The 18,673-nt window shown below is 40.9% G+C and overlaps 1 protein-coding gene across 1 annotated transcript in view; it reads right to left on the reverse strand.

Moving 5' to 3' along the window:
- MYT1 (myelin transcription factor 1) overlaps positions 1-16,884 on the reverse strand; it is a 38,990-nt gene extending 22,106 nt beyond the window's left edge. The window contains exons 1-12 of the mRNA XM_040435827.1: positions 16,833-16,884; positions 16,086-16,119; positions 14,637-14,699; positions 14,240-14,496; positions 13,086-13,925; positions 10,061-10,195; positions 7,080-7,170; positions 6,884-6,994; positions 6,100-6,318; positions 4,531-4,675; positions 3,980-4,249; positions 2,512-2,666 (exon numbers count right to left, since the gene is read on the reverse strand). Of these exons, the coding sequence (XP_040291761.1) occupies positions 2,512-2,666; positions 3,980-4,249; positions 4,531-4,675; positions 6,100-6,318; positions 6,884-6,994; positions 7,080-7,170; positions 10,061-10,195; positions 13,086-13,925; positions 14,240-14,496; positions 14,637-14,699; positions 16,086-16,119; positions 16,833-16,884 (2,372 nt within the window). The remainder of the gene's footprint in view (positions 1-2,511; positions 2,667-3,979; positions 4,250-4,530; positions 4,676-6,099; positions 6,319-6,883; positions 6,995-7,079; positions 7,171-10,060; positions 10,196-13,085; positions 13,926-14,239; positions 14,497-14,636; positions 14,700-16,085; positions 16,120-16,832) is intronic.
- Between the last annotated feature and the right edge of the window lie 1,789 nt (positions 16,885-18,673).

An 18,673-nucleotide genomic window follows, 5' to 3' on the forward strand; every position in this document is an offset into this window, starting at 1 on the left:
ACGGGTACCGAGCTCAAGCGGGTAATATGATACCAACAAACACATAAGGACGTCTGTAGTTAACTCGTAGGGGGAGGGCAAGGCAGGTGGTGTTCAAGTTGTAAGAACTCAAATTACTAATTCAAGCAGTATAATGTTATAAGTTTTCTTGGGTTCCTAAAAGGAGCAATTCCTCTACTTTCTACAACTGATTGTTCCAGAGAGCATACACAGGCCAAATACTCTGAAAAGTCTGCTGTCTTACATAAAGATTTGTTATACTGAAGTTCTAGACTCTTGTATAGTTCCTTTAAGATAAGGTAGATGAAGCAGGAAACATCAATAATCCACAAATCAGCCCAGGAATATTTCCAGGGCTTAAGACAATGGTCAAAAGGCAATCATTTGGGGTGATATTACAGTTGTTATTTTAATGAAATTAGAATATATATTAGTACAGATAAAAGGATATATAATGATGAAAGCTAGGACGATGATAATTTCCAAACAATGTGTAGCTATAACATAACCAATAAAATCAATACAAGGGCCTAAGTGCCAGAGAAACGAGGCTTCAGTGAAATCCAGTAGTAGGTCTTCAGCACAGGTTGACAACCTTTTATAGTTCACGAAACCTTGGCATTTCAACTTACGGAAGAAAGTAGAGGGAAACTGATGTCTGGTAATGCTATCTCTATCTACAACAAGGAATTGTTTCTAAGGATGCAAACAAATGCTAACCTCTGTTGGCATAGGGGTGAAGATGTGATGTCCATTCATTATGTATGCATAACCTTGGCCAGTACAGTGTTTAGATTTTTTTTTTTCTCCCAATAGTTAATCTAAAACTACCAGATCTATAAAAGAAGAGTGCTAACAAACAAGAAATGTCTACTCTGGTGAGATAGTAACAAACAGGAAACCTTTAGTCTTATGAAATACTAAGAGACAAGAAACCTCTAGACCAATGAAGTACTAATAAACAAGAAACTTCTACTCTGTAGAAATACTAACAAACAAGAAGCCTCTACTAAGGTGAGGACTAGCAAACAAGAAGACTCTACTTTCGTGAGGTACTAACAAACAAGAAGCCTCTACTCTGGTGAGGTACTAATAAACAAGAAGCCTCTACTAAGGTGAGGACTAGCAAACAAGAAGCCTCTACTCTGGTGAGGTACTAATAAACAAGAAGCCTCTACTAAGGTGAGGACTAGCAAACAAGAAGCCTCTACTCTGGTGAGGTACTAATAAAAAAGAAGCCTCTACTAAGGTGAGGACTAGCAAACAAGAAGACTCTACTTTGGTGAGGTACTAATAAAAAAGAAGCCTCTACTAAGGTGAGGACTAGCAAACAAGAAGACTCTACTTTGGCGAGGTACTAATAAACAAGAAGCCTCTACTCTGGTGAGGTACTAATAAACAAGAAGCCTCTACTTTGGTGAAGTACTAACAAACAAGAAACCTCTACTCTGGTGAGGTACTAGCAAACAAGACGACTCTACTCTAGCAAAACCTCTGTATTTAAGGAGAACTGCAATACATACATTTCTGGGAAATGTACCAACAAACCAGAATTTTCTATATACATTACAGCTGTAATGCTGGACCACAATTATCTGGTCCCAGCAATTTTATACCATGTCAAGCTTTCCAACATCATTGATTCTCATGGTCTGAAGATACATCCCTAATGTTGCTATGTTTCTTTGTATGCTAAGCAAAGGCTTAATGTACAACTTACTCATTCAGGAGGGTTCCTGCTTTTTTTCCTCCATCGCCCCCTTTTGGACTTGCGCACCCCCCATCACGTATAGGCCGAATATCCCGTTGTGCAGCAAAATATCTGGGAAAATATTGGTTTCAAGTAAGTCCAACGGGAGGGCCATATTGTTCCAGAAATAAAATGTACCCTTTGTCTGCACAGAGTGGAAGCGGCAACTTTGTAGACTGAACTAACATTCATGGGATTGCAAGTTCATTGAATATTGTTTCAGTACACAAAATAGCTGCCTACACAGAGTGCAGGCAATGGGTACACTTAAATGCAGGGGTACATTTGGGCAAAATGGGGACCCTTCATGCATCTCAGGGAAACAATGATACTGACTTACCTCTATAGGGTTCTAGGCTGGAGAAAGGATCTGGGAAAATAGAATATTTTCCCTGCTCCGCTCTCCAGTCTACAACCTGTGTATCTTGCCACGATATTCTTAGAAAGAAAAAACATTATGCTGTAGTCGCAAGGACTATATGTAAACTGTGTGATAAACTGCAGAAACTTGTTTGTCTCTAGATGTCATCTGATCTTTTCTAACAACTACACAACACGAGCACCTTAGACAATGAGTGGAACGCCGGTGTTGCCAGTACACGCACTTACCTGCCCTCCTAACAAGAGTACGCCATGTAATAACTGGATCTTTCGATAAAGTTTTACAAACTACCCTACTTTCTAAAATGTGTCTGACGCTCAAACTAAGCTATTGTGTCTCTCGTACGTTAATAATTCACATTATATTGCATTTTACTTACGTCAGCAGCTCTTTCTTGCTGTCCTTGGAGAGAAACTTCAGTTTGAAATTGCTGAGCGTCACGTCTCCAGGGTATTTGCGGTCTTCAAAGTTCTCCTCCTGCATCTCTTGGTCATCAGCTTCTGATGAAGCAAAAGAAGCTCCCGCTGGTTCAGACTTTGAAGAGAAGTAGAGAACAGGTTTTAATTCTTAAAATGAATACATACAAAATATAATTCCTTACAAGATATAATGCAACTAAGGCAGAATCTATGGCAACGCCCTGCTGAGTTGATATTTTTTTTATTGAGTTTAACTGCTGTTACTGGTTACAATGTTTAATTGTGCATACCTCTGTCAATGGGCATCACTCTAATAAGTAATCATGTGTTGTGTTCTCTGTCACAACCGCCGCCGCCAGCCTTGTTCACGAATTATTGGGGACAGTACTTCTAATACGTCATATGCAAATGTGGCCATATATAGCCAAGGGAGCAGAACCTACACTCTGTCCTCAAGGGAAGTGATCAAAAGAGTGTAGATCATTCCCCTTCAGTGCCAGTGGACCACCCCCTTGGCTATACGCAGCCACATTTGCATATCAGGCACTAATTTGGGAATGAGGGGGCTTCAAAGAAAAAAATAGCACCAGATTACTCAGTGGAGTGGCCTGAATTTGCAGAGGGACGCAGATTTAAAAGTTTTACCAGGTATGCAGGGGTTGTGCCGTTTAGAAGTGGTGAAGTGATTTAACAGAGCGACCAGGGTCCTCTGTACAGGTTACTCATATCTTGGTCAGAGTAGCCAGATACAAAGAATATCTTTCACTGTGGAGGACCTGTCCTGTATTCCACAGACAACAAGCCTAAATGTCCCAGAATTCCAGAGCTGTACCATGATTGATGGTTATCCACTGTATTTAACTATGAATGGAGCAGCAGGGCACATGCTAGACCTGCCGCTTCATCAAGACGGGGGAATGGGACCCCTGTAATTGGGTTTGGGGGGGATAAAGGATAACTTTTATTCATGGCACCACCCCTTAATATTACTTATAAAACTGCCATCATGCCTTGTACCACATTTATTATGTGATTTAGACACTTTTTGTGCCTTGTTCAACAAGGGGGCAAGGCTTAGCAGTAACGCGGCATGGCATACGTTTGTACCAACATACACCAAAATAGTAAGACAACCAATAGGTGGTGTAAAGTTAGACAAAAGTGTCTGAAGATGCTTTAGATTTAGCATCCAGCATCAGTCACTGTGACTGTCATTCCCAATAATTGACCCATGTAAAGGGACCTATACTGCCCAATTTTCCCACAAATTACAAATGTTTGCAGGTGGTCACAACAGGGGCCCACTTTGTGTTAATTTTCTTGTCAAGAACCGTTCTAACAAGTATGGATTGTCCCAAAGTTAAGCAATGTCAACATTTAAGCCTTTAGCAAAATGCTCAAATGGTGGGTCATCAGGCAATAACCTACCTCTTCAGGCTCCTCTTCACGTTGGCGATTTGGCTTAGTGTAGTCAATGGGTCCATCCCAATCATCTTGTCGAGAAGTCTGGCTGGACTGGGGTGATGTCATAGTGCTACTTGTGGCACTAGTACAGTTTTGGCGTTGGGACTGGTCTGGAGACTTCATGCTGGGACTACTGCTGCAACTACTGCTGCTGGGGAATGTGTTTTCCCTTTTCCGATGCTTGTTCATACTCAAGTCCAAAGTGCCATTTTCATCTACTTCTATGTCCATAGACTGCAACCACAGACAAGGGCAGAAGAAATTGGAGAAGATGTCTTGGAAAGGAGTTGCACACTCAACAGTTATGAATGAGGACAACCAAGACAGAAGAACGATTTAAACACATGAACCTGTGTTAAAAAAAAGTAATTGATCTCCACAGACCATTTTTGTGGACCTGTTTCTGGTTGTGCACAAATACTTAAGAGGTAAGAAGAAAATGATTCCAGCAGAAGGATAATTCTGTGCAGTATAATTACATAGCAGCAGCAGGGACTGATAAAGCAGATACTCACTTTACTTGGTAGGTCCTGTTGCTTTGTACTAAGATTCTCTGGCATCTCCCAGCATCGAGTGGAAAGATTCAAGATGGCCGTTGCTGCCATGTGTGCAGCCTCTGCATCATGGGTGTAATCAAAGCCAGAGGAAGAAGATGAAGTGCTTTTGACATAACTGCTAGATGGACTATGACTTGGGGATGAGGCCTTTGGAAATGGTTTAGCTGTAGAGGAAAAGTAAGGTAGCCATGTTAGGAAACGTGGTTTCTTCCGACAACTAAAGAGTCAATAAAAGGGCCGAGGGCGGGTTTTTACTGCGTCACAGCCAATCATTCTAGACATATAATTATCACAGAATGATTATGTGACCCAATCACTCATTGCATTATTGTTCACGTTCAGAAAAGTGAAAGCTTATTTCTTGCATTAAATATCACACTAAGAAGCAGTTCACTAAATGCAATATATCCTCACCCAGAAACTCCTACAAATACCTAATGAATTGCATTATGAGCCACCTCAGCTCTACGTATCTACTTTAAATCTCCTCCTCTGGGAAATTTAAACAGTGGAAAGATTCATCTTCAATTTGCTTCTACCGCCTCCATGAAGTTTTACATTTAATAAATCTTTCCAGCTCGGATGGATTTTCAGTCAGTGAATTAGAGGAGAAGAGCGATGCTGGGACGGTTCGTCGTCCTCGCTGCTTTGCAAGAATTTATTTTGTCAGTACAATTACCCAGAAAAATGCTCTGCAAATATTGCAAATGAGGCGATCTTACTCAGCGGGAGAATTATTTTTGCTGTGAAACAAATGACTTTTCCATCAGTCCTAACCCAAGCTGTCAGTGCCACTTCTCCAATTTGGCATGTAGCCAACGTCATCATTTTGTGTGCGGTGTGGGTTCAGCAATAAAGGAGTAAGTCTCATTGTGTTGCAGTAGCTGAGTCGTCTCTGAAGCATGAACGCTTTTTACTGAGCAGCTGTGTCAGGATTACACAAGGATCTTGGAAAGTAGGATTAGTTATGAGGGAAAGCCCTCTTGAGGCTACTGACATCTACAAGCAGTTAACCAAGACCTCCTGAAATTCTTCTCAGTGCTCTAGAAAGAGATTGCCATACCTCACGGGACTTCCACCTTTTCTTTCGCCATCATTGTTTCATATTCACCTACTGTATTTTTAAAGGAGTTGTCCATCTTGCCATTACTAAGGAAAGATGGGACAAAGAGCTGTCCACCAGGTGTCTAGAAAATGGCGTTGCGGCCCAGCACTCTGTTTTGAAAGCCCCCAGCCACCTAGTGGTCGGCTCTTAGTCCCACCTTGCCTTAATAATGGGGCCAACCCCTTCAAACAGCATTGTCCCAGTAAATGTAAGTCCTTGAGTTGTCCTCTGATATTTAGTTGACCTAAACCATTACAGCTCCAACAGGGGCAGTCACCCATCTTTTCCAAGTTCCTGAGCATTCGATCTGCCTAGTTATCCCTACGTAAAATACTCTAATACGCTGCTAGTTTTTTAAATCTCTGAGTCTTCTTATTAAAGAGAGAAGAGAATAAACCATTGTATTGTATGGTGACCCACACTTACTTTTAAAGGCTTTGGGTGAGGTTTCGCTTGTCTGAATCTTTGGGGCAAGCAAGCGTTTGCCGAAAACCTGAGCATCAAAACTTGCATAATCAAAGGTAACCTTGGAGTATTTCTCCAGCTCCTTGGCTAAATTGGCTCGTGGCGTTGCAGGAACCATGTTGGGCCTATAGCTGCCATACTGGGGAATCTCCAGCTGCTTCACGAAGCACATGGGCCTATGAAAAAAGTGTCAAGGATTATACTTAGGTTATTATTAACTTCAATGATCTAAAAATATATGTAGTAGAGCTACAAATATTAACTAACATATTACAACACTTGGGTCCCAGAGGCAGTAAGGAGTGCACTATGATTTGGCCCCTTACTATGATCAGAATATGCTTGGATAAACTTCAAGGAACGAGGCATCATAGCCTCACCACAAACTTAGGACCTCTTACAGCTCCAGAACAGCTGCCTTCTCAAAATGGGGAGCATCCAATAATTTAGGTAAAAATGAATTTTGTTTCTTTAGGTCAGGGATGCTCCAGCTGTTGTAAAACTACAACTCCCACCATGCCCTGCTGTATGCTGATAGCTGTAGGCTGTCTGGGCATGCTGATAGTTTAAGTTTTGCAACAGTTGGAGGGCCGCAGGTTGGGCATCCCTGCTTTACGTTAACTCAGTAGGTTTTCCTACAGTTGCACATGTGTTTCCTACACGTGACATACTTAGCTATTCCGATGCACTATAGGGTGTACTACATCCACATGAACAGGCAAGTCAGATGTCTGATCTTACCTGAGTATCCTGTCTGAGTTTGTATTATTTTTGGTGAGATCTCCAGGCTGTTGCTGCTTCTCGTGGGATCTGGCCAATTTTTCAGCTGCAGCAATGGGGCATCCAGATAAACTAAGAACAAATGCAAAAATAAAAACTGAGATAAGTTCTTATACAATGGGAATGAGTTACTGAGCTACTAAGGATGCTCCAGTACCTCCTGTGTGTGTTCCTATTGCTGTTAACATGGCCCTGTCCTGTGCAGCCAGGGGTCGGACACTTGAGTACATTCTCATGCATGGCCAGAACTGCAAATATAAAAGAGATGTGATGCAATCATTTAAATATGGTTTATTGATAGATATTAAAGAGGTTGTCCAGCCTTTCCCAAGTGATAACCTATCCTCAGGATAGGCCATCACCAGCTGATCGGCAGGAGTCCGGCACCCCCTACAATTAACTGTTGGGGTGTAGCTCCATTGCTGGAGCTACATTGCACTGTCAACATTGTAGTGGACAGCTCTTGTCACTCAGCTCTGCTCCCACTAAAGTCAATGGGAGTAGCTCTGCAGTGACAAGCTGTGCCCACTACAATGTTGATGGGACTCTGCGCCATCTTCTGGAACAGAGCTACACAGAACAGCTGATCGGCGTGGGTGCGGGTTGCTGGATAACCGCTGATCAGCTAGTGATGGCCTATCCTGAGGAGACTTAAAGCTGATTGGGGGAGACTTACAAAGCTAAAAGTGCCAGAACTGTGTCTAGTGCACATGCTTTGCATAACATTTATTATGTGTTTTAGGCTGCTGCCACATTACATCTTTTCTTTGTTGTTTTTTGGCTTGTAAAAAGATGCAATGACATTTTTTACAGGTAGCATATTTTAGTCATTTTTTCCCCCTGACATTTCTTTTTACCTATACAGAAGTCTAGGAGAAAACATCTGAAATAACCCCACTATCACGGTATGCTATGATTAATAGTGTTGAGCAAACATGCTCGGCCCTTCGGCTCGAGCATCGCAGTGTTCGGCCAAATACTGTGTATGCTCGAGCACAATTGAACACAATGAAAATCAATGGGAGACTCGAGCATTAAACCAGGCACCCCCTGTTCTGAAGGAGAGATAGTGTCTGGTTCACAGAAAAAAGTTAGAAATTGATGGAAACACCACCGAAATAGTTTGAAAACAGCATGGGAAGGATGTCTGGATGCATCTTGGACTCCCATTACCTATGACATACAATAGACAACCACAAAAAGTCTATATACCAAAAGCCAGGTATGTGCAAGCCAACAATCTATCCATGAGACAGATCCAGTCAACATACCTTACAATGGCAGCCTTGTGCACTATGAGATATTCAAAACCATCTCTCATCTGACTTAGAGCCAGTAAGCCTCAAAGTTGCTTCATAACTGTTGGAAGGCTTGGGTGCACCTGCGCACCTAGATCATTATCATTAGGGTGACAAAAGGTTTTCTGATTGTCCTAACATAATATTCAATAACCTTTCTATACAGTTTTGTCATGTAAACTCATTTGCATAACTGTGGGCATATGCAAATCAGCCGAATCTGCTTGTTTTTCAGCTGAAACGCCATTTGCAAAATTTGCGAATAGAATATTCGCGTTTAAACACTACTCTTGAACAGCGTCATTTATTGGATTCATAGTCTTATGACAAGACTATGAATCCAATAGATAGTGCTTTTTATGACTCATGAACAGCACCATCTATTGGTTTCATAGTTTTTTTTTTAAATACATTTTATTAGGTTTTGATATAATTTGCACATTTACATTCAAAGGTACATATTGGATCAAATTACAGGTCATATTCCTTTTATACAGATATGTGCAGTGAAAACAAAGATAAAACACATATAAACAGTGCAATAATCCTTTCCCTAAACATTTCCCTTCCCCCCCCAACCCTCCCCACTTCTATACAGGTGATGTGGTTTAAAGTTTTCTTTTTATTATAGTATTCCTGGAGGTGTACAGTGTCTCATTTCGGAGTTCATGTGGATTTATTGTCGTGTAGTCTCATGGTAGTGCGTCTTTATGTAAGGATTGATGATGCTTTATATGTTATTGGTTTCATAGTCTTATGACAAGACTATGAATCATGAACAGCGCCATCTATTGGATTCATAGTCTTATCATAAGACTATGAATCCAATAGATGGCGCTGTTCATTAGTAGTGTAGATCGCGAATATTGTAATCACAAATTTTTATCACTAATTCTCCATGTAAATGATTTTTCAGCTGAAAAACAAGGCAGATTCTGTTCATTTGCATGTCTTTCCCAAAATTCCATGTTTATGCAAATGAGTTTACACAACAAAACTGTATAGAAAGGTTATTAAATATTATGTTAGGACAATCAGAAAACTTTTTGTCACCCTAATAATAATGATCTATGTGTGGTTGTCTATTGTATGTCATAGGTAGCCAGAGTCCAAGATGCATCCAGATGTCCTCCCCATGCTGTTTCCAAACCATTTTGGTGGTGTTTCCATCAATTTCTAACCTTTTTCTGTAAACCAAACACCTTCTCCTCTTCAGAGCAGGGGGTGCCTGGTTTAATGGTTGGGTTCTTCCATTGTGCTCGGCACTTTGGTGCTCGATCAACACTAATGATTAAAAATAAAAATGCCAAGGGAACAAAAAACCCTAGGAAGCGCCACAAAAAAAGATATAACTTCTTATTAGCCAACATGTAACATCTGGCCGCTGCATTATTGCTTTTAAAAAAAAAAAAGGCTACCAAATGTATATTTTTTTTTATTGGATTTTTCAAAAAAGATGTGCAAAACCATCATTACTTTTTGCAGCTCGCTCAGCAAGGGCATTGTTTAGTGAGATAGGGGTGTGGTTTAATGTGGAAGGTGGTGCATTCAGTAACAAAACTTTGGTGCAAATAAGCCACCCAATAGGTGCTGTAAAGTTAGACAAAAGCGTGAAATCTGTCATGCACCACCATAAGTTTTACACTGTGTAAACATTAGACAGGATTAGTAAGTCTTCCTCATTGTAGCTTGGAAACTGTAAAACACTTTTCAAAATGAAGTCAGAAACGTGTTCAAACAGTTGTCACTCCCTTTCTCCTACTCTGCCCAGTAGCTCATACACATTATACAGAAGCACAGGGAAAAATACACCACACACAACCGCAATGATATGCCTTACTCTCTGGAGGGATCCTGTCCTTGTGTGGGCATCCTGAGAGGCTCCTGTGATGAGGATAAAGTCCTGTTACATGTCCGGTACCATCACAGCCAGGGGTTGGACATTTGATCTCTCTTTTTTCAGGTCTTGCGGCATCTTATGATAGAAGTTGACAATGAATAAATATAAATTGTATTTTTTTTTATTAGAACAGCTCTTAGTACTTGAATGCTGGTTTTTTTTTTTTTTTTTGCATGCATGCATTATGGGATCGTCACTTGATTGTTAGGTCAGGATTAGACAGCCTGACAGGTGAAATATTATAAGGTCTTTGTATATAAAACAGCAAATAAACCAACTGCATGTATGAATTAGCCATCTGTCATCGCAACGTCTCAATGTGCTCTGTGGCTGGAATTGCACAAAATGCTTATTCCCATTGTGACAAGGTAATTAGTCCATGTAAAAACTGTTTTTCTCATTTTCCCTGGTTTATCTGTGCAGCTGTTTGCTTCTAGATATCCACACATGCATTATTCTGTACCATGGCATCACAGATTTTTTTCAAGGCCCCATACACATGGCTGCACACAATTCCAAGTTGTACGGAGACATAACAAGACACCCGTGGAACCTGCTAAAACTCTATAGGCCTCCAAGTACCTAAGGTAGTATAGTCCAGAACTGTAGGAACGCTGTGTTCTGCTGAAGTGGTATAGCCCTCATCCTCTTAATTATATGACTGGCATGGGCGTAACTATAGCCATAGAACTTTCTATGGAACCCAGAGTGAGGGGGTTATCATAGGCAAGAACATTGTAGCTTTTTGTGGGGAATAAGAATATGGTGGCTTTTTGGTCTCATGGGTGGGTTTTATGATATATGGTACTATTATACATAGCTTTAATTATTGCTACTTATGCTGCTGTTTAGATTTTCTTACACTAGGTGGTGGGGGCACCATCTTATTTTGCTTTGGGGCCCTGTAAATCATAGTTATGCTCGTCTCCATACAGTATTGAAATGTATAGGTTCCGATGAGCCGAAGTAAGTTATTCACCAAGTTGCACATGAGTTAATTGATTTTTAAAGTGGAAAACCACTTTAAAACTTGAAACTGAACTCAGCTTCGGTTCCGACTGGTACCTCAGCTGAATTCGGTTTCAAGTTTTCAACTTTAAAAATCAATTACTGAAGTTATTCAACGAAGTCACGCACAACTTCGCGAATAACTAATTTCGGCTCATCGGAGCCCATACATTTTAATACTGTACGGAGACGGACAGCATTATTCCGAAGTTATGAATGAAGCGACTTCCGATGTAACATCCAAAGCTTGCTTCGCTCATCACTACCAGTGATTGTTGAATGTTAGAGAAGATCGTTATAAATCTATATTCTTATCCTTTTTTTTTTTTGATATTACTTTTTTAAACTATGTAAAAAAAACGTGGATGTTGGGTGTGGTCAGATTTCACAGATTAGGCATTATCTGTTAGATTTGTCTATTTTTTTTAATTAATGAACAATTCGATTGCTTTCTGTTCCACACATCCACTTTGTGAAGGCGCAGAATCTAAAGGTCTGTGACTTTCCGTTTAGTGCCTGAGATTCTTCTGAGAAAATAATTTAAGATCCTTAATAAAAAGTTATGTTCATTCTGTTTCAGCAGAATTGCCCGCTTTCCACCTTCCTGACAAGGAAGGGTCAGATACAAAATTTGTTATTCTGAGATATCAAAAATTGTCAGGACAAAGCTGAATGTGACACAGGGAATCAATGAGGTAGATGGTTTTGCCTTTCACGTTTGACTAATCTGTTTCCGGTAAACCAGCAGACGGCCACAAAGAGATTATTTTACACTGTTGCCACACTGCTGGGAGAGTCATATTCTTAAAGCTTTCAGATGGATAAAGGAGAGGAAGCGAAGAGGGAGAACTAGCTAGTAAATCGCTTATGAAGCAGAAAATTTTGCTTATCACCCTTGGCAACAGCATAATGAACTCCAATCTGCAGAAATACGCGATGTTCATTTTCTTTTTAACTTTTTGCGAAATGTGTTAACATCTACAGATAGGAAATGTGATTTTCTAGGACATATTTTTGCAATGTTGATTCCAAGCTGTTCCGGTTGAAGTAAAGTATTCAATTAGAATTGAACGTATTTTCTAGACTGCACTAAACATTCACTGCAAGATTTAAGTAACTTCACCCGAAGTACATCATTTCCACTACAGTTGCCTTGGTTCCTCCACGCAGCGGTTTTACATTTTGCTCAACCGGTCATGAGTTCTACCAAATATTTATTATAATGTTTTTTGTTTACGTTTTTTATTTTACATGCATACATTGATCCCCAGGAATTTGTTGCTTTCCCCATGGCTGCAGACCTGAACATAAGGCCTAAGGCTGCTTTGACATCCCCATCAGAGATGATCCGGCTGCCTGATCTGGCACAAATGCCGGCTGTTGGTCGTACCAAAAAACACTGCATGCAACTGCTTTTGTCCAGTTGAAGCCCAGCATTTATGCCAGAAAGTGGCCGGATCACCGGTTATCTGTTGAATTCGGAAATACCACATCCGGTGAACTCCAGCAGGCTGTTCCATGTTGATCGGAGATGCGACTGTAACTCTACACAACTAAAATTATTTTAATTTACATCCATTTAAAGAAAATTCTCAGCTTTCCTGACTTGTCTCCTTTAGTAAATAGTTGTATTTCCTAGGAAATAACAATGCTGATCTTTATTTTTTTTGAATTCTGTAATTTTTTTTGAATTCTTCAGAAAGAAATTGTCAGTAGGGCATGTACATACAAGGTCTGGGAGGTATAGGGCAAATTCTTTTGACAAAAGGAAATGATAAAATCCTGTTCTTAATGTATGTAAACATTTTAGGAGGAATAACAGAGGAAAAGCATAGGTAGAGGTCTAGAAAAAGATGCCTCAAATAAGTTGACTGGTCATCTCCCAATAGGGGATTTTGTATTCAGGATGCAATGTAATGATGTCTTAGCCAAGAAGTGAAATATGACAAGAAAACACATTTACCATAAAAGCTTTTTCTCATGGTGTCTATCGACCGGTTCTGTTTCTCTTCAGTTTGGTAACTCTTGATGGTGTCTGTTGTTGTTCTGCTCTGCTCCCGAACAACTTTAACCTGTTCAGCCTTCAGAGCAATCGCTTGTTCCAGGAGCCCAAGGTTGCCCCGAGTCATCATGTCGTACATTTCAGATTCATCTGTTACAGCTGATTTTTGAGAATGGCTATCATCATCCTTATCGTCATCTGACCTGACCTCCACAATTACGGAATATTCAGGTTTTGGACTATATTGTCCTTCACAGTGGATTTTAGGGGAGTCCTGAGAAGCATTGGGGGCATCCTGGCTCATCATTTCAGAAGGGTGTTCCTCTGCTTCCTCATCATCATCATCTAGGTCATCATCATCTTCATCATCCTCATCAACATCATCATCATCCTCTTCATCATCATCTTCATCCTCCATATCTTTTTTGCAAGCCTCCTCACACTGTATGTCATCTCGGGGTTCAAGACCTGACTCGCTGCTGGGCTCGCTGGTGACTTCAATTACTTCTTCAGCATCTTCTGTCTGTATGATGATCTCCTTGTCACACACCTCTTCCACTGCCACTTCCTCTACTTCTGGTTGGACTATATGCATTACACCAGAGCCTGGTTTAGGGGTCTCCAGTTCACTTTCTGGCAAATGTCCCTCTGAAACCAATGCTGCTTTTGCTATTTGGCCCAAGTTTAAAAGTGAATTGGCAATGATTTCTTGATAACTGCTGTAAGTGGCTCTTGTGGGAGTCTCGTTGCTTTTTGGAAGTTCTTCATAGGTTGTCTTAGCTGGAGAGCTTTCAGCTGCGATTAAGGTAAAGAGAGAGAAAAAATATTTTTAGTAAGAATGCAATAATAACAAAGGTGTCCATAGGCTTTAAGGTCATGTTTTACTTTAATGATCTGAAGGACAGACCCTACAGTGTACAAAACAAAAGTGATCTAGGTTCTTATAAAGGATACCAGTGGATAATCTGGCACAGGGAGTGCGTGGGTTAAAAATTTAAGACTTAAGTTCTGCTTTAAGCCCTGACAGATGTCAATTGCCACTCAGGTCAGCTGACTCCAGGCATGGATATTAGGTTCTCATATGTAATTGTTAAGAAGGAATGAAATACCTTCTCTAGGCTCTGGGCTTGGAGACTCTTTAAGTTCAGGGTGCTCAGATTCCTCTTCAGTCTCCACCAATGTTCCTTCAGAGTCCTCTGTGCCAGAATCTTCATCTTTCAACTCTGTATCTTCACTACCATCACTGTCCATATTGTAGCCCTCATCCAGGGCCAGTTTGAGAGGATGTGACTTCCTCTTTGATGCTGAGAGTTCAATCTCTGAATCTTGCACCTTGCGTTTACGGGCCAAGGGGCAATTTTGTAAACTGCAGAAGGACAACAGCAAATATGAAAATCTCTATAATGTTTTTTTTTTTTTGTTTTTTTTTACTGGCCTGTCCACCTAATATGTCAGTGGAAGAGCAGTGATGAAGACTAATGTCTTGCAAGAACTTCACCAAATTACCTTCTATGTCTTGCATACTTTCCACTGATGTGTCCTGAGCCAATACAGCCTGGGGTGGGACAGCTTTAAAGGGCACAAATGAGATATAAAAATGCTTGCTATTACTATATAGTGATGTGCAATAGTTTACCAGTCCTTTCCCCGAGTTTCTCTATTTCGACTTATTCCGTATCTCATTTGTATAATGAACCATATAACCTGGCCTCCAAGTACTTCAGAACTAATGAAACACTTCACCTGCCTTAATTAATTGAGTGCTTCATTATAGTTTTATAGCATATGCTTAATTAAAGATTTGTATGTGCACGGCTACAGAGTAAGACACCTTCACTATCTGCGGTAACTCTCACTTCAGGAAAAAAGGAAATGCTGTTTGGCTCTGGTCAGAGAAGATTACCAATGGAGTCCACAGGTTCAAGATGTGTAGATTATAATCTTCCTTCCTGTACCTGTGCTGACAAGAATACTAAACTGTGTAGAGTACGTCAAAATAATGTACACTAAAATACACCGTTTTGTCCATGTTATCCCTGGTTCTGATCTTCAATGTTGAAGCCATGGTGTTGTGACACTGTAGCTGAAAGCATTGTTTCGGCGTAATCAAATGCTTTCAGTACTTGCAAGACTTCAGATATCAATCAAATCAGGCAGCTCATTATAATAGACTGTAAGTGGAGCGAGATAATTGCTTGTGATGGTAGCATAGGCAATATGTGTTAGAAGCAGGGACATTATAGCTATAAAAACAACAACAATAAAAAAAACCTCTGCGCTAATATATAATTTTGTCTTTAAGTGCATACGTTGGCAACACAGTGGAAGCTGCCAATTATGGGCTGAACTTATATTTATGAGCACAGAGCCTACAGATAAAGTAGCTGTACATAACAATTTAGTAAGGAGGAGGATTGCAAAAACAAGACCTTATTAAAAAAAAAATCCCTTGATAATATTTCCATTGCTGTGTGTTTTATATTTTTAAGCTGCCCACAGACAATACATTGCACTGACTTATAGGATATAAAGCAATATGACCAGGGGCGTAGCTATAGGGGGTGCAGAGGTAGCAGTTACTACCGAGCCCAGAAGCCTGAGGGGGCCCAAAGACCCTTGTGCCACATAAGAAGATATTGGTATTAGAGAAAGTGCATGCTCAAGAATTTGGCATAGGGGGAGGGGGGGGGGGGGGGGGCAGCATGAAGGCTATGTGCTTACCTGCCCTTGGCCAGAAAGCACTGAGGGAAGGAGGGCCCAAGCTGAACTCTCCCACCAGGGCTCATGAGTCTTGGTGCAAGAGTCCATGAATATGACCATGATGTTACAGGGTTGGGTTCCCCCCTAAAACCTTACAAAAGGCTTGTCCAATTCCTGTAGTTGTAAAGCTCTAGTAACTATAATCACACTCGAAAAAGAATAATAAATATATTTCATCAGGTTCTGAGAACTTACCTCACTTCCTGCCCAATAAGCTCAACTGGGATACCTGCAGACAGAGCAGTGAAAATTGAAAATGAGCAAAGCAGTTACATACTGCTATAACCCAGTGGTGTAGCGTGTGGGGATGGATTGCCCCTGGCGCCAAATTGGGCATCTAGCTCAAGCCATGCTCAAAACTCCAAAATAGAGCTAAACATGTACTAATATACGCTAAATAGGTAATACACAAATTTACTATATGCAAATGTGGTTCCTTCAAGTTGTATAATATGACAGTATGGACCTCATTCCCCCAAAAAGTTGTGAAACCTACTGAAGACCTATATTTGAGAAGGTCCTTACTAGCACCAGCACTATCCAAAGATCCACAGGAAGGAAATATTTCCAACCATTTTCCTGGATCTTGATAACCCTGAAGGCTACCTTTGATACCCTGATAACCATGTAGTTGCCTTCTTACCCCCCTATGAGTTTCTCTAAGATTCCAGCAGAGCTGGTGTCTTTGTTCTTTACACAGCAGCAGCGAGTGTGTGTCCCTGTATCTCATACCAGTCATGCTGGCAGCGCCATCCCCCAGAGGACCCTCTTCTACACTGCTCTCTCCGCTGCCTCCGCTCTGTACATTTGTAAGTAATTAAGAGGTTTCTAAAGTTCCCATAGATGATGCTAATTATAAATCAGCATTAGCACATTTTGTGAATGAACCTGCTGGTGCGTGATGTCATGGAGATGATGGAACAAGAAGGCACAAGATCTCACCTCGGATTTTGGATCGCGTGCGGGCCCTTTTGTCGTCATTTTCTACATTCATCTGATGCAAAAAGAAATTTCAGGGAAATGTTAGAGAACCCTTGTAAGACAAAGCGGCAGCATCTGATATGTTCTGAAGCCAGAGTCAAGAGGTTGTCATCACCATAGGGAAGCTTGATATCATACAAAGGGCTGCCCGGGTGACATGAGAAGGAATGCATTTGCTCATGCAATATCTATGTGGCCAAGGGACCAGCTATCACCCTTCCCCAGAAGTAGTGTGGATGATCACTCTATTTCCTCACCAGCCTAAAGGTCATGTCACCCTTTAGTGAAAGGAACATGGGGGTGAAAAACTGCTTGGCCATCCAGTCGAGGAACAGTGGTGGCCCAAAGCGTCGTTTTGGTTTTCGGTGTAGTATGGCCCTGGTTATAGTCATCTACTTATTGTGGTGGTCAGGATGTGTTCCACCTTGTTATCTAAATGCAGTATGATTGACTACTGGAAGGACATCTGGCCAATCCTGTCACTAAGACAGCATTACATTTCCTTGTTGGAGCATATCAAAATCCCTACTGCGGGAGAATGCATGTTGCTTTGTCTCCATATTGCTCTCTCCTGGGCACAGTCACTGAAGTCCTGCTTTGTATGTGTTTGCAGAGCAGAACACTTTCCATTCAATCTATTCTACTTGGATGCTCACTGGGCTCTTCTATTTCCTGGGGAAAAAAAGCCTTTGGAGAGCTCTGCTTTCTAATTGTTGTGTATACGCGGTGTAACAGCTACCTGTACATCCACTGCTCTACATCTCAGGCGCTTACGTTTCATTTACCGAAGGGGGGGAGGGGGAGTGCAGAAGCCTCAGTCCTCTGCATCTTGTATACGGTATATATATATAAAAGACAATTAAAACGTAATTTGATTCATAGTAAGTTGGTGGTCCGTGGGCAAGGGTCGGCCACCTCTGTAAGCCTCCCTCCGTCTAAACATTAACTGTATGGCTCTAATTGAATTAGTCCTAAGCAGCTCAGTTCATTGGTCATTAATACCAGCCTGGGAGGATCTATTATGCTGCTGTTACGGATATTGTGGCTTTGGGCAATTGCCTACTTTGGCTCTCCTGTTTGTGTACGACATGTCTGGTTATGCAGGATGGTGTCATTTCTTTATTGAATAACCGTGGCAGCTAATGAGCATTAAGAAATCCCTGGTATGAGGCTGACACTATTCAGTCGTATGTGTCTCTGAGAGAACTGAGTGACTACCTCTGTGGCTTCCATTAAGGCTGCCAAGATGTTGTCACAGCTATGAGTTAAGATATGGATAGATAGATAGATAATAGATAGGAGATAGATAGAGGTAGTCTCGTCTCTGCCATTAGTACCAGGGTCCTATAGGGCTATATAGGACCTAGGTATTCCTGTGTATGAACTCAACTACCTCTGGGGTCTGTTCATACTGATAGTCAGTCAGAATTTTTGTTAGGCTTTTACTAGGAGGTGTCCATCTTCCTTCCTTAGTTCTCAGGCCTGATTCCCTGTTCCCCCCTTCCCTCTTGTTCGGTGTGGTATTTCCCTCCCACACCGAAGTGTGACATAGATAGATAGATAGATAGATAGATAGATAGATAGATAGATAGATAGATAGATAGATACATAGATAGATGATAGATAGATAGATAGGAAATAGATAGATAGATAGATAGAGCGATAGAGCGATAGATAGATAGATAGATAGATAGATAGATATTAGATAGATATTAGATAGATATTAGATAGATAGATAATAGATAGATAGAGCGATAGATAGATAGATAGACAGATAGATAGATAGATGATAGATAGATAGA

This window comes from Bufo bufo, chromosome 6 (genome assembly GCF_905171765.1).
Source record: "Bufo bufo chromosome 6, aBufBuf1.1, whole genome shotgun sequence".
Lineage (NCBI taxonomy): Eukaryota > Metazoa > Chordata > Amphibia > Anura > Bufonidae > Bufo > Bufo bufo.